Source organism: Neoarius graeffei, chromosome 10 (genome assembly GCF_027579695.1).
Source record: "Neoarius graeffei isolate fNeoGra1 chromosome 10, fNeoGra1.pri, whole genome shotgun sequence".
NCBI lineage: Eukaryota > Metazoa > Chordata > Actinopteri > Siluriformes > Ariidae > Neoarius > Neoarius graeffei.
Window position 1 is genome coordinate 90,728,909 of NC_083578.1, and position 13,281 is coordinate 90,742,189.

General features: G+C 46.1%; 1 protein-coding gene across 1 annotated transcript in view; it reads right to left on the reverse strand.

Moving 5' to 3' along the window:
• Positions 1–12,648, reverse strand: part of si:dkey-6n6.1 (uncharacterized protein LOC100170811 homolog) — a 16,618-nt gene extending 3,970 nt beyond the window's left edge. Inside the window, exons 1-7 of the mRNA XM_060930961.1 lie at positions 12,504–12,648; positions 11,132–11,263; positions 10,381–10,559; positions 9,757–10,282; positions 9,550–9,665; positions 4,938–5,070; positions 4,589–4,746 (exon numbers count right to left, since the gene is read on the reverse strand). Of these exons, the coding sequence (XP_060786944.1) occupies positions 4,589–4,746; positions 4,938–5,070; positions 9,550–9,665; positions 9,757–10,282; positions 10,381–10,559; positions 11,132–11,263; positions 12,504–12,648 (1,389 nt within the window). The remainder of the gene's footprint in view (positions 1–4,588; positions 4,747–4,937; positions 5,071–9,549; positions 9,666–9,756; positions 10,283–10,380; positions 10,560–11,131; positions 11,264–12,503) is intronic.
• Between the last annotated feature and the right edge of the window lie 633 nt (positions 12,649–13,281).

The window sequence follows — 13,281 nt, forward strand, 5'->3', positions numbered from 1 at the left end:
TACGACATCCTGATAAAACATCAAGTATGTGAGAACCCGTCTCGTCTTCTTCCGCTTTATCTGGGACCGGGTCGCAGAGGCAGCAGTCTAAGTATGGAAGCCCAAACTTCCCTCTCCCCAGACACCTCGGTCAGCTCCTCGGGAAGAACACCGAGGTGTTCCCAGGCCAGCCGAGAGACATAGTCCCTCCAGCGTGTCCTGGGTCTTCCCAGGGGCCTCCTCCCGGGGGGACATGCCTGGAACACCTCCCCAGGGAGGCTTCCAGGAGGCATCCGAAAAAGATGCCCGAGCCACCTCAGCTGGTTCCTCTCGATGTGGAGGAGCAGCGGCTCTACTCCGAGCTCCTCCCGAGTGACTGTGCTTCTCACCCTATCTCTAAGGGAGCGCCCAGCCACCCTGCGAAGGAAACTCATTTCGGCCGCTTGTATCCGCGATCTTGTTCTTTCGGTCATTACCCAAAGCTCATGACCATAGGTGAGAGTCGGAACATAGATCGACCGGTAAATTGACAGCTTCACCTTTTGGCTCAGCTCCTTCTTCACCACGACGAACCGGTAAAGTGACCGCATCACTGTGGAGGCTGCACTGATCCGCCTGTCGATCTCATGCTCCATCCTTCCCTCACTCGTGAACAAGATCCTGAGATACTTAAACTCTTCCACTTGAGGCAGGACTTCTCCACCAACCTGGAGAAGGCAAGCCACCCTTTTCCGGTCGAGAACCATGGCCTCGGACTTGGAGGTGCTGATTCTCATCCCAGCTGCTTCACACTCGACTGCAAACCGCCCCAGTGCATGCTGGAGGTCCTGGTTTGAAGAAGCCAACAGGACATCATCATCTGCAAAAAGCAGAGATGAAATCCTGTGGTTCCCAAACAGGATTCCTTCCAGCCCCTGGCTGCGCCTAGAAATTCTGTCCATAAAAATTATGAACAGAACCGGTGACAAAGGGCAGCCCTGCCGGAGTCCAGCATGCACTGGGAACAGGTCTGACTTACTGCCGGCAATGCGAACCAGACTCCTGCTCCGTTCGTACAGGGACCGGACAGCCCTTAGCAAAGAGCCCTGAACCCCATACTCCCGAAGCACCCCCCACAGAATACCACGGGGGACACGGTCGAATGCCTTCTCCAGATCCACAAAGCACATGTGGCCTGGTTGGGCAAACTCCCATGAACCCTCGAGCACCCTATGAAGGGTATAGAGCTGGTCCAGTGTTCCACGACCAGGATGAAAACTGCATTGTTCCTCCTGGATCCGAGGTTCGACTATTGGTCGAATTCTCCTCTCCAGTACCCTAGAGTAAACTTTCCCTGGGAGGCTGAGAAGTGTGATTCCCCTATAATTGGAGCACACTCTCCGGTCCCCTTTCTTGAAAAGAGGGACCACCACCCCAGTCTGCCACTCCAGAGGCACTGTCCCCGACCGCCACGCGATGTTGCAGAGGCATGTCAACCAAGACAGCCCCACAACATCCAGAGACTTGAGATACTCAGGGCGGATCTCATCCACCCCCGGTGCCTTGCCACCGAGGAGCTTGCAAACCACCTCAGTGACTTCGGCTTGGGTAATGGACGAGTCCACCTCTGAGTCATCAGCCTCAGTCTCCTCAATGGAAGACATGACGGTGGGATTGAGGAGATCCTCAAAGTATTCCTTCCACCGCCCGACAATGTCCCCAGTCGAGGTCAACAGCTCCCCACCCGCACTGTAAACAGTGTTGGCAGAGTATTACTTCCCCCTCCTGAGGTGCCGGACAGTTTGCCAGAATTTCTTCAAGGCCGACCGATAGTCCTTCTCCATGGCCTCCCCGAACTCCTCCCAGTTCCGAGTTTTTGCCTCCTCAACTGCCCAAGCTGCAGCACGCCTGGCCTGCCAATACCCGTCAGCTGCCTCAGGGGTCGCGGAGGTCAACATGGCCCGATAGGACTCCTTCTTCAGCTTGACGGCATCCCTTACTTCTGGTGTCCACCACCGGGTTCGGGGATTGCCGCCACGACAGGCACCGGAGACCTTGCGGCCACAGCTCCGAACAGCTGCATCCACAATGGAGGTAGAGAACATGGTCCACTCAGACTCAATGTCCCCCACCTCCCTCGGAAGCTGGGAAAAGCTCTCCCAGAGGTGGGAGTTAAAGACCTCCCCAACAGAGTGCTCGGCCAGACGTTCCCAGCAGACCCTCACCATACATTTGGGCCTGCCAGGTCTGTCCAGCTTCCTCCTCCGCCAGTGGATCCAACTCACCACCAGGTGGTGATCAGTTGACAGCTCAGCCCCTCTCTTCACCCGAGTGTCCAAGACATAGGGCCGGAGATCAGATGAAACGACAACAAAGTCTATCATCGACCTCTGACCTAAGGTGTCCTGGTGCCACGTGCACTTATGGACACCCCTATACTCGAACATGGTGTTCGTTATGGACAAACCGTGACTAGCACAGAAGTCCAATAACAAAACACCACTCGGGTTCAGATCGGGGAGGCCGTTCCTCCCAACCACGCCCCTCCAGGTGTCACTGTTGTCACCCATGTGAGCATTGAAGTCCCCCAGTAACACAATGGAGTCCCCAGTCTGAGCACCCCTCAGTACCTCTCCCAGGGACTCCAAGAAGGCCGGATACTCTATACTGCTATTCGGCCCGTAGGCACAAACAACAGCAAGAGCCCTCTCCCCAATCCGAAGGCGCAGAGAGGCGACCCTCTCGTTCACTGGGGTAAACTCCAACACATGGCGGCTGAGCTGGGGAGCTATAAGCAAGCCCACACCATCCCGCCGCCGCTCACCATGGGCGACTCCAGAGAAGTAGAGAGTCCAGCCCCTCTCGAGGAGCTGGGTTCCAGAGCCCAAGCTGTGCGTGGAGGTGAGCCCGACTATCTCTAGCCGGTACCTCTCAACCTCTCGCACAAGCTCAGGCTCTTTCCCCCCCAGCGAAGTGACATTCCATGTCCCAACAGCTAGCCGCTGTGTCCGGGGATCAGGTCGTCGAGGCCCCTGCCTTCAACTGCCACCCAATCCACACTGCACCAGTCCCCTACTGCTACCTCTGTGGGTGGTGAACCCACAGGAGGTCGGGCCCACGTCACCTCTTCGGGCTGAGCCCGGCCGGGCCCCATGGGCAAAGGCCCGGCCACCAAGCACTTGCATACGAGCCCCAACCCCAGGCCTGGCTCCAGGGTGGGGCCCCAGCTGCGCCATACCAGGCGACGTCACGGTCCTTGATGGTTTCTCCATAAGGGTTTTGGTGAACTGCTCTTGGTCTGGCCTGTCACCTAGGACCTGTCTGCCTTGGGAGACCTTAACAGGGACGTAATGCCCCCAACAACATAGCTCCTAGGATCATTCAAGCACACAAACCCCTCCACCACAATAAGGTGGCAGTTCTAGGAGGGGGTATGTGAGAACGTTTTGTATTTTCTTGCCTAGTTTGACTCCTACAAAATCGACGATTTGTAAGGACGTGAACAGTGATTGGTCGAAGTTAATCGTCTCCTGACGGCAGGAATTTATGGCACTATGACATTACATTTACATTACAGGCATTTAGCAGATGCTCTTATCCACAGTGACGTACAACACACCCAGAGCAGCCTGGGGAGCAGGTGGGGGTCCGGTGTCTTACTCATGGGCACTTCAGCCATTCCTGATGGTCCAGGGACTCAAACCAACAACCTTTTGGTCCCAAAGCAGCTTCTCTAACCTTTAAGTCATTGCTTCCACCATGATATGATTGATTGTCTAATCTGACATCGTGACCACAGTGAAAGATGACGATATCCTGTCGTCTGATCCCGGCATTAAAGAGTTGCAAGAAAATCAAATCCTAATGTTTTGCTGATGCTAGTTAATGGACTACATAGAGGTTAGCATATTAGCACACAGCTTCCCACACTGAGACTAATACCCTTTAAAATAAAATCATCATCATCATCAAGACATCCTGCGTGTTCTAGTGTGTGGGATGGACCATCAAAATCCCTGATGTTCTCAAAATAAACACTGTTTAAGAAGGTTATTTTATGCCAAAGGATTACAAAATCTACTGTATAAGCAAAATGTTGCAAAAATCTAACAATTCCATTTTTTCAGGATCCATCCATCCATTATCTGTAGCCGCTTTATCCTGTTCTACAGGGTCGCAGGCAAGCTGGATCCTATCCCAGCTGACTACGGGCGAAAGGCGGGGTTCACCCTGGACAAGTCGCCAGGTCATCACAGGGCTGACACATACACACAGACAACCATTCACACTCACATTCACACCTACGGTCAATTTAGAGTCACCAGTTAACCTAACCTGCATGTCTTTGGACTGTGGGGGAAACCGGAGCACCCGGAGGAAACCCACGCGGACACGGGGAGAACATGCAAACTCCGCACAGAAAGGCCCTCGCCGGCCACGGGGCTCGAACCCAGAACCTTCTTGCTGTGAGGCGACAGCGCTAACCACTACACCACCGTGCCGCCCACAGTTTTTTCAGTAGTTTTTCGTAAATTTTCCTTGCTATATTTTATTTACAGTTTGGAGCTTAGCCTTTTGGACTACTGCAACTAATCGATGATGATGATGATGATGATGATGATGTAATGACCTTCAGCGATGCAGGCAGGCCAGAGGGAATGGCTCTGAAGTCGTTATCATCCAGTCGGAGGTAAATGAGTTTCTTGAGGGGGCGGAATGCCAGCGGGGACACGTTCCCATCATGGAAATGATTATCCTCCAGTTCCAGAGTCAGCAGCTGGGACAGACCTGTGAGAACAAACATCCAAACGAAGTTCATATCCCACTGAGCAAGATTTGAATAAACAGAGAGTCCATCTTGAAGAATCACACTAATGCCAGCTGTCCTTTTGACCTCACACAGTTGAAATACTCTGTCTGTCTGTGTGTGTGTGTCTGTCTGTGTGTGTGTGTGTGTGTGTGTGTGTGTGTGTGTGTACCTTTGAAGCTGTTAGGTGTGAGTCCGCTCAGTTTGTTGTCATTGATCTTCAGCTCCAGCAATGATGGCGGCAGCGGGGGGATTTTGGTCAGATTGTTCCCGTCCAGATTCAGACGAAGCAATTTGGTCAGATTCTGAAACACACACACACTTTCTCAGCCTCGATGGAGCCAGAATTCGTAACACGTGTGTGAGAAAAGGGAACTTGACATTGTGGTGTTTGCCTGTGGTGCATTTGTCCATGCTGAATATTTTCCTTCAGCTGAAGAGTGTCGATATAAATCCATCTCACATCACCTCGCTATTCATCCCACAGTCTGTGTTTATTACACATCTTACTTTGACACATGGAAGACATGACTCTGGAGGCTGGAGGTCATGGACACAGGTTAGAAGAAGGTGCAGGTCTGGGGTTCATGGAAATCGGGACTTGAGATGGAACAATCCTACCTGTGTTAAATTCCGGCTTCTTCTTTTAGTCATAAACAGGTGCATCAGAGTCTGACCATGTCCTACAACTACCTTACACCACAGCATTGCTGAGTTCTGGACTCTGATTGGTCATAAGGTGTTGATTAATTTTTTTTGAAACAGCAGCTCTGACAGTAGTGGAGGTGTATATCGCAGGTTTATATTAATATTAATGCACTCGTTCAGGTACGTTATCGTTTCTATCATAACAGTTCATTCATAGGATCATGCACAGCAACAGCAGCCGTGCCACATAAACAGATTTAGAAAAAAAAAAACGTGTGCAAGCATTATGGAAAAGGGGGAGTTTATTTATGGGAGGATGGAACGACTGTTTATACAGTGCTGAGCGTAAATGAGTGCACCCCCTTTGAAAAGTAACATTTTAAACAATATCTCAATGAACACAAAATTTCCAAAATGTTGACAAGACAAAGTTTAATATAACATCTGTTTAACTTATAACGGGAAAGTAAGGTTAATAATATAAACTTAGATTACACATTTTTCAGTTTTACTCAAATTAGGGTGGTGCAAAAATGAGTACACCCCACAACAAAAACTACTACATCTAGTACTTTGTATGGCCTCCATGATTTTTAGTGACAGCAGCAAGTCTTCTAGGCATGGAATGAACAAGTTGGCGACATTTTGCAACATCAATCTTTTTCCATTCTTCAACAACGACCTCTTTTAGTGACTGGATGCTGGATGGAGAGTGATGCTCAACTTGTCTCTTCAGAATTCCCCATAGGTGTTCGATTGGGTTCAGATCAGGAGACATACTTGGCCACTGAATCACTTTCACCCTGTTCTTCTTCAGGAATCCAACAGTGGCTTTAGATGTGTGTTTAGTCATGCTGGAAAAGTGCACGACGACCAAGGGCACGGAGTGATGGTAGCATCTTCTCTTTCAGTATAGAGCAATACATCTGTGAATTCATGATGCCATCAATGAAATGCAGCTCCCCGACACCAGCAGCACTCATGCAGCCCCACATAAGGACACTGCCACCACCATGTTTCACTGTAGGCACCAGGCATTTTTCTTTGTATTCCTCACCTTTGCGACGCCATACAGTTTTGAAGCCATCAGTTCCAAAAACATTTATCTTGGTCTCATCACTCCAGAGTATAGAGTCCCAGTAGTCTTCATCTTTGTCAGCATGGGCCCTGGCAAACTCTAGGCGGGCTTTTTTGTGCCTGGGCTTTAGGAGAGGCTTCTTTCGTGGACGGCATCCATGCATGCCATTCCTCTGCAGTGTACGCCGTATTGTGTCACGGGAAATAGTCACCCCAGTTTGGCTTTCTACTTCTTTAGATAACTGCAGTGAACTTGCATGCCGATTTTCTTCAACCCTTCTCATCAGAAGACGCTCCTGTCGAGGTGTTAACTTCCATGGACGACCTGGACGTCTCTGTGAGATGGTTGCAGTTCCATCTTTCTTACATTTTTGTACCACTTTTGCTACAGTATTCTGACTGATAAGTAAAGCTTTGCTGATCTTCTTGTAGCCTTCACCTTTGTGGTGTAAAGAAATTATTTTCTTTGGGGAATTCTGAAGAGACAAGTTGAGCATCACTCTCCGTCCAGCATCCAGTCACTAAAAGAGGTCGTTGTTGAAGAATGGAAAAAGATTGATGTTGCAAAATGTCACCAACTTGTTCATTCCATGCCTAGAAGACTCGGTGCTGTCATTAAAAATCATGGAGGCCATACAAAGTACTAGATGGAGTAGTTTTTGTTGTGGGGTGTACTCATTTTTGCACCACCCTAATTTGAGTAAAACTGAAAAATGTGTAATCTAAGTTATATTTTTAACCTTACTTTCCCGTTATAAGTTAAACAGATGTTATATTAAACTTTGTCTTGTCAACATTTTGGAAATTGTTTGTGTTCATTGAGATATTGTTTAAAATGTTACTTTTCAAAGGGGGTGTACACATTTACGCTCAGCACTGTAGCTGCTATAACATAAGTGAGCACAGGAACTAATATGTTAAATACACACTGCCCGGCCAAAAAAAAGTCGCCATTTGGATTTAAATAAACAAGTACATAAGAGCGTTTGACTGGATAATTACTGCAGTGATTAATGTGTTTCAGCTGAAACAAATCTTAACCCTAACTTACACAGTGAGGAGCTTCTCATTTCTTAAAGCTGCACCGCCTTTCAGATTTTTCAAGTGTAGGCCATAAAAATAATTTTTTCCGACACCCAATTATTTTTGTTTAGTGACCGAAAGCTACTGAATTCGAATCACAGACTTCCAATTTTATTAATTTATTAAAAAATAGAACAATTAATGAATTTATCTCCACGTGTCCCTAAATTCTGCGCTATTTTTTCCTGCTTCACCATGACCCAATTCAAGATACTACGTCATGCATCACATGGTGGGCTTTCCCCATTTGTGCAAGGCATTGTGGGATACAAATTTGAAGCCGGAGAGAAAAATGGAGGACGTGAGTGTGCGAATGAAACGTGAAAGAGCGACTACAGTAACGGAAAGCGAGAAGAAAAGACGTTATGCAGAGGCTCCAACTCTCCCGCCATGAGTGGGAGATCTCCCGCTTTAGGGAACATTTAGAAAATCCTCCCGATCTCCCACTGACAACATAAAAATCTCCCACCCGCCCTTACTACACATGATTAGTTAAAAAAATATATAACTTGATACATTTATGTTGACGAAAATTAATAGTTGACTTTCTGCTTTTCGTGTCTGACATTGTATGGGTGGACTCAAGTGTGTACCCCGCGGTACATGCTGATTCCCCGGCCGGTACACCAATCGGCGTAATGGGGGGGATTGGAGTGAATGCCGGAGGCATGCACGCGCAGATCAAGCACGCATATGAATCGAGTGGAATTCGGTACACCGCGGGGTACACACTTGAGCCCACCCAATGTCTTAGCAGTTACCGATAAAGCATACAGATGGCGCTATTAATGATACGTGCAAGAGAACGAGAAAACCCACGACACTCAACCATTTTGTTTGGATTTTTGCGTCTGCATTTATCACTTGCTTGTCTTTAACTTTATGTTCTCTTGAATGAGATAATGAAACAAAGTTCCGTTGGTGGAAATGGCGAAAGCCAAACTACGAAGAAAAAATATCAGAAAATCACCAAGATAAAGTTCAGATCACCCGTTGCGATGGTCACCAGGGACGAATGGCGGACTATTCTGGACGGCAGCAAGACGACCCTATATCTGACAAGGTTAGATCACCAGACCAGATGTTAGATTCTAAGGAACTTGTCTGACTTTTTTTGTCTGACTTTTATAGAAATAGAATATTATTAGAAGAACATTATCATCAGAGGGTCTACCATTGGCAATTTATAATAGTCATTATTGACATTGACTTTAGGCATATTAAAGTTTGGTCTATAGTCACTGGATTTATCCAGATCTGTTACTATTAATAAAGATTTAATTGACACAAAATGTGGTGACTCATTCATATATATATAAAACTTGCCTTCGCGCCTACGGCGCTCAAACTTGTCTCCCTCCGAGCTATTCGCAGAGAGGGAGAATCTCCCTCTTTGCAATTTCCCAAGTTGGAGCCTCTGGTTATGTTCTATACGAAGGAAAGGAAACGCAGGACCAAACTAATAAATATTGGCGCTCAGCGAGCACCTCGGTGTGATCAGCTGTTCGTTTAGCGACAGAATGATGGAACTGTCAGTGCACGCTCAAAGGGAAACCTGTAGATGGCAGTAATGCAACACTGTGGATGCCAGCTGCTGTAAAACCCAAAAGAAGAAGAAGGTAAATCTGCGCATGCGCACACGGACTTCCTCTGTCTGCTTGACTGCGCGAAGTGAAGCGAGCGATTTCATGCACATTATTTGCTTTAATCCCCTCAAATTAAATAACTTCCCAGCCACAGAATGGCCTGATATTTTGTGAGATATTACAGAAATAAACAGATATCACAATCACCACATTTCAGAGGGAACCAAATTTCACTGAGTTTATGAAATTGAAAGGCCGTCTCGCTTTAAAATTCTGTAAGATTCTCATTCTCCCTCTGCAGAAGTGTTTGATTGTGAACAGTGTGTGTGTGTGTGTGTGTGTGTGTGTGTGTGTGTGTGTGTGTGTGTGTGTGTGTGTGTGTTTTCTCACCCGGAACACATTCAGCCCCAGTGAGGTGTCATCCAGTCGATTTTTGCTCAGGTCAAGCCACTGCAGATTGGGCAGGCCATGCAGCGCTCGCACTGGGATCTTACTGATCTTATTATCTAACAGACAGACAGACAGACAGGTGTGTGTGTAAGAAAACAGGATCTTTCTGACTTTATTACCTGTCTACCTGCCTGTGGTGCAGCTCACCTGCCAGGTAAAGTGTCCGGATGCTGGGATCTTTGATGAAAGGCAGGCTGGTTAATCCGGTGCTGCCGCACGCAATCAGAGCGTCAGACAGCAGACATCCCGCTGGAAGGGACGCCATATATGTGGATGGACGGATAACAGGATGACCCACAACACTGGCTCCGCCCCCTCTGCTTCTAACCACACCTGCTCCAGCTCTAACACCTACACTAGGTGCTAAAACTTTGGGTTGCTTTGTAGGAGGAGGGCGGGGCCTCTGTATCTGCAGTACAGATCTGGTCGGCTTCCGCGGGAGAGATGCAGCAGTTCTGATGACTGAGGGACTTTTAGTGCGAGCAAAAGTTTTAGTTAAGCCTGGGACATAATCATCATCTTCATCAGCATCACTATCATCTTCCAGATAGTCGTCATCATCATGGTCATCATAGTCAAACAGATCTGGGAACGTATCAGGGGGCGTGGCTGTCGGTAAATTCCTAATTCCTAGCTTAGGTGCTTGCAGTTTGATCTTCAGTGGTGGTGCAGGCTGTGTACAGAACATGAAGAGATCATATAAAGCCATTTAGAGCACTGAGATGATCATCATCGTTATTTATTACTCTACTGATTCATGCATCACGTTACATTTACAGCTTTCCCTGGTCTTGGCATTTTCTTCGGCTTGACCTCTACAATGACCTTTCCCTGTGACACGTTCTTCTTTCTAGTCAGTGGATGGACTTTCTTCTGTCCACTTGTTTTCTCCAGATTCACTCTATGGGCTGGTTTCTGGCGACCACCCTGAAGCCTCGAGGCAGGTGAAGCTGAAAACAGATAAAAATAAAACAAGCATAACATTAAAGAGCAGCGGGTCAAGAGAATCAGCAGAACCAACAATTTTAGAAACTGGACTGGATGATAAAAAACAAGATGGATATTCAACACTATGTAGGACCTTACAGATCAAACCAGATGTTAAAGTGCATCTGAAATTAAAATTGGTGTTTCAGAGCTTTTGGTATCTTCCACTACATTTAAAAAAAAGTTTATATATCATCATTTTATATCGAAGGATATTCTCATTTTTTAATTTTAGAGTTCACCACTTCTGGGAAAACGTAAACAATTTCTGATGACTCCTCCTGAACTCGTCTTGAGTTCGCCCAGTTAAATGAGAACATAGTATATGACCCATCCCCAGGGGCGTGTCTTTCTCTACAACAGTAAACATGATTCATTGGTGTGTTTTGTTTTTTTTTGCTTTGTATCTTCCCATGCACTTCCCGTTTCCAAACATCTAGAAACATTTGGTAGAGAATAGATGGGTGGAGTTTATCAATTTGGAAGAGGGTGGAGTTTGTGTGAGGTATGTGGGTTGTTTTGGAGGTGTGTGTACCTTTATTCAGGCAAGGCACTCCACGGCACTGAACCACACCATTTCTACACTTACACCTGTTACATGCATCTGAAGACCAAACAGCTCCTTCAAAGAGGAAGATCCCGTTCACCAGGCACTGAGTGCTAGGCACTGACACACACACACACACACACACACACACACACACACTTCATAATTATACAGTTCAAACATCTGGAACTTGATTTTATCTTTTAGGTTCTAGTCCTACACTAACGTCTCCGATTGGCTGAGATCCCAAGATCAGAGAGTTACTGGTGTGTCATTCACGAACAAATCAACTCTGTGTCGACTCTTTCAGGTGAACATTACGACTAAATCAGGACAAGACTGATACTCCTGTGATTCTTGTGCTGAAAATCCATCACTATTGTCTAGTTGTGATTCTGTATCACATCCTCCCCTGAGGTTTTGGGCACAGTGTAGAAAATTAAAACCAGTTCAACTGAACATGAGCTTTTACCTGAATTGTTCATTGCCTTCGGTGATTTTAGATATATTTCAATATTTAAGCGTGTATGTTGTATAACAAATGCAATGCAAAGTATAATGCGTTAAATAATTCTATAATAATGATAAAGACACACAACACTCAACAGATTTACAAGAAAAAAAACCAGGCAGTGTGAGGCTTGGGATTCAAAAGAGTCGTCTTGTAGTGGGCGAGTCCAATGATTCTGATTCACTGAAAAGAACCAGAACTCTCATCACCAGGGGCGACATCTCTCATAGCATCTCACACACACACCACCTCCAGTACAGCAGTAATCTCATACGACAGTAAAGAAGAAGATTAGAGAAATCAAACACTTGGTGTGTGTGTGTGTGTGTGTGTGTGTGTGTGTGCAGATGAGAAAACACTACAAAAAAAGCATAAGCTGCTTTATTAACAGGATTTATGAATGAGTGTGTCTTTCATATAAGCCAAATAAGATTGTTTTTCAGATTTGCATTAATTAATATGCAAAAAAGAGAGACAGGGTGGAGACAGGTTAATTAGGGTAAGTAATCACTTGCAGTGTGATTTAGTGCAGTCTGAGAAGTACTTCGGGAACAGAGACTGTGTGTGTTAATGAATACGACTGAAGGGCAAATAATAAACATGAGAAGCCTGTTTTCATTAAATCTCAAAATTATGAATTAATTTTACAAATTGGCTTCAATACAAACATTTCACAAGGCTGTAAAAATGTTTTCTTTCCATCTTTTCCACCTTCACACTGCTTCCAAAAAAGACAGACTCTGTTATCTGGGCCGAACACGTCCCTGTCATGTGTGTGATTTGAGACACCGCTAACTTCAGATAAAAAGTTTGAGATTCAGATAATATACAAGAGTCATGAAAACTCACCTGGATTTGCAGGTGTGTTAAATCCAGCTGTTGCTGCCACAGTCCGGCTCTTCTGTCTCTCATCCCTCCAGCTCACTCGTAGGCCGTATGTGGCACTCACACACACAGACAGATACACACACGTGTAGAATAAATGCAGATGCATGATTTGTGTGTATGTATGTGAGATTTGCGTAATGCTGAGTAGTGAGTGTACGAGTGAGTGTGTGTGAGCCTCTTATACTCTCAGACTGGGGGTGGAAAACATCTAACAAAACCCCTCTTTCATTCCCCCTTAACACTCCAATCCACCCCCTAACACACACACTGAGCTCAGTCGGACAGAGAGGGCGTACCTGTGGCCAGAATAATTACTACAGAAACACACTTCGCCTACCATCAAGTTGCGTTTGAATCCTGCACTCTGATTGGTCAAAAAGTGTTGATTAATTTTCTCTGACAGTCATGCCACTACAGCACTGTTTATAGCTGCTATACCATAAATAAGAACACAAAGTAACTTCCAAACCATTAACTGTAACTGTAAAACTACAGGTTGTTATTTAATTAATAATAATTAATATAAGTAAATGTTATTGAATTGGTGTGACGTGCTGTTTATGTCTCTCTGTCAACGTGCTTAGCTTAGCAGCTGCAGGATGTTAAGAGGCCAAACATATGTGTTAACAGCGCCATAAAATAAATCATCATCCATACAGCACACTTTTTGAATGGAATAAAAACGTGTTCTGTTCCCTTCTAGCGGGCTTCATTCATTTGGTTTGATAGTATGCAATAT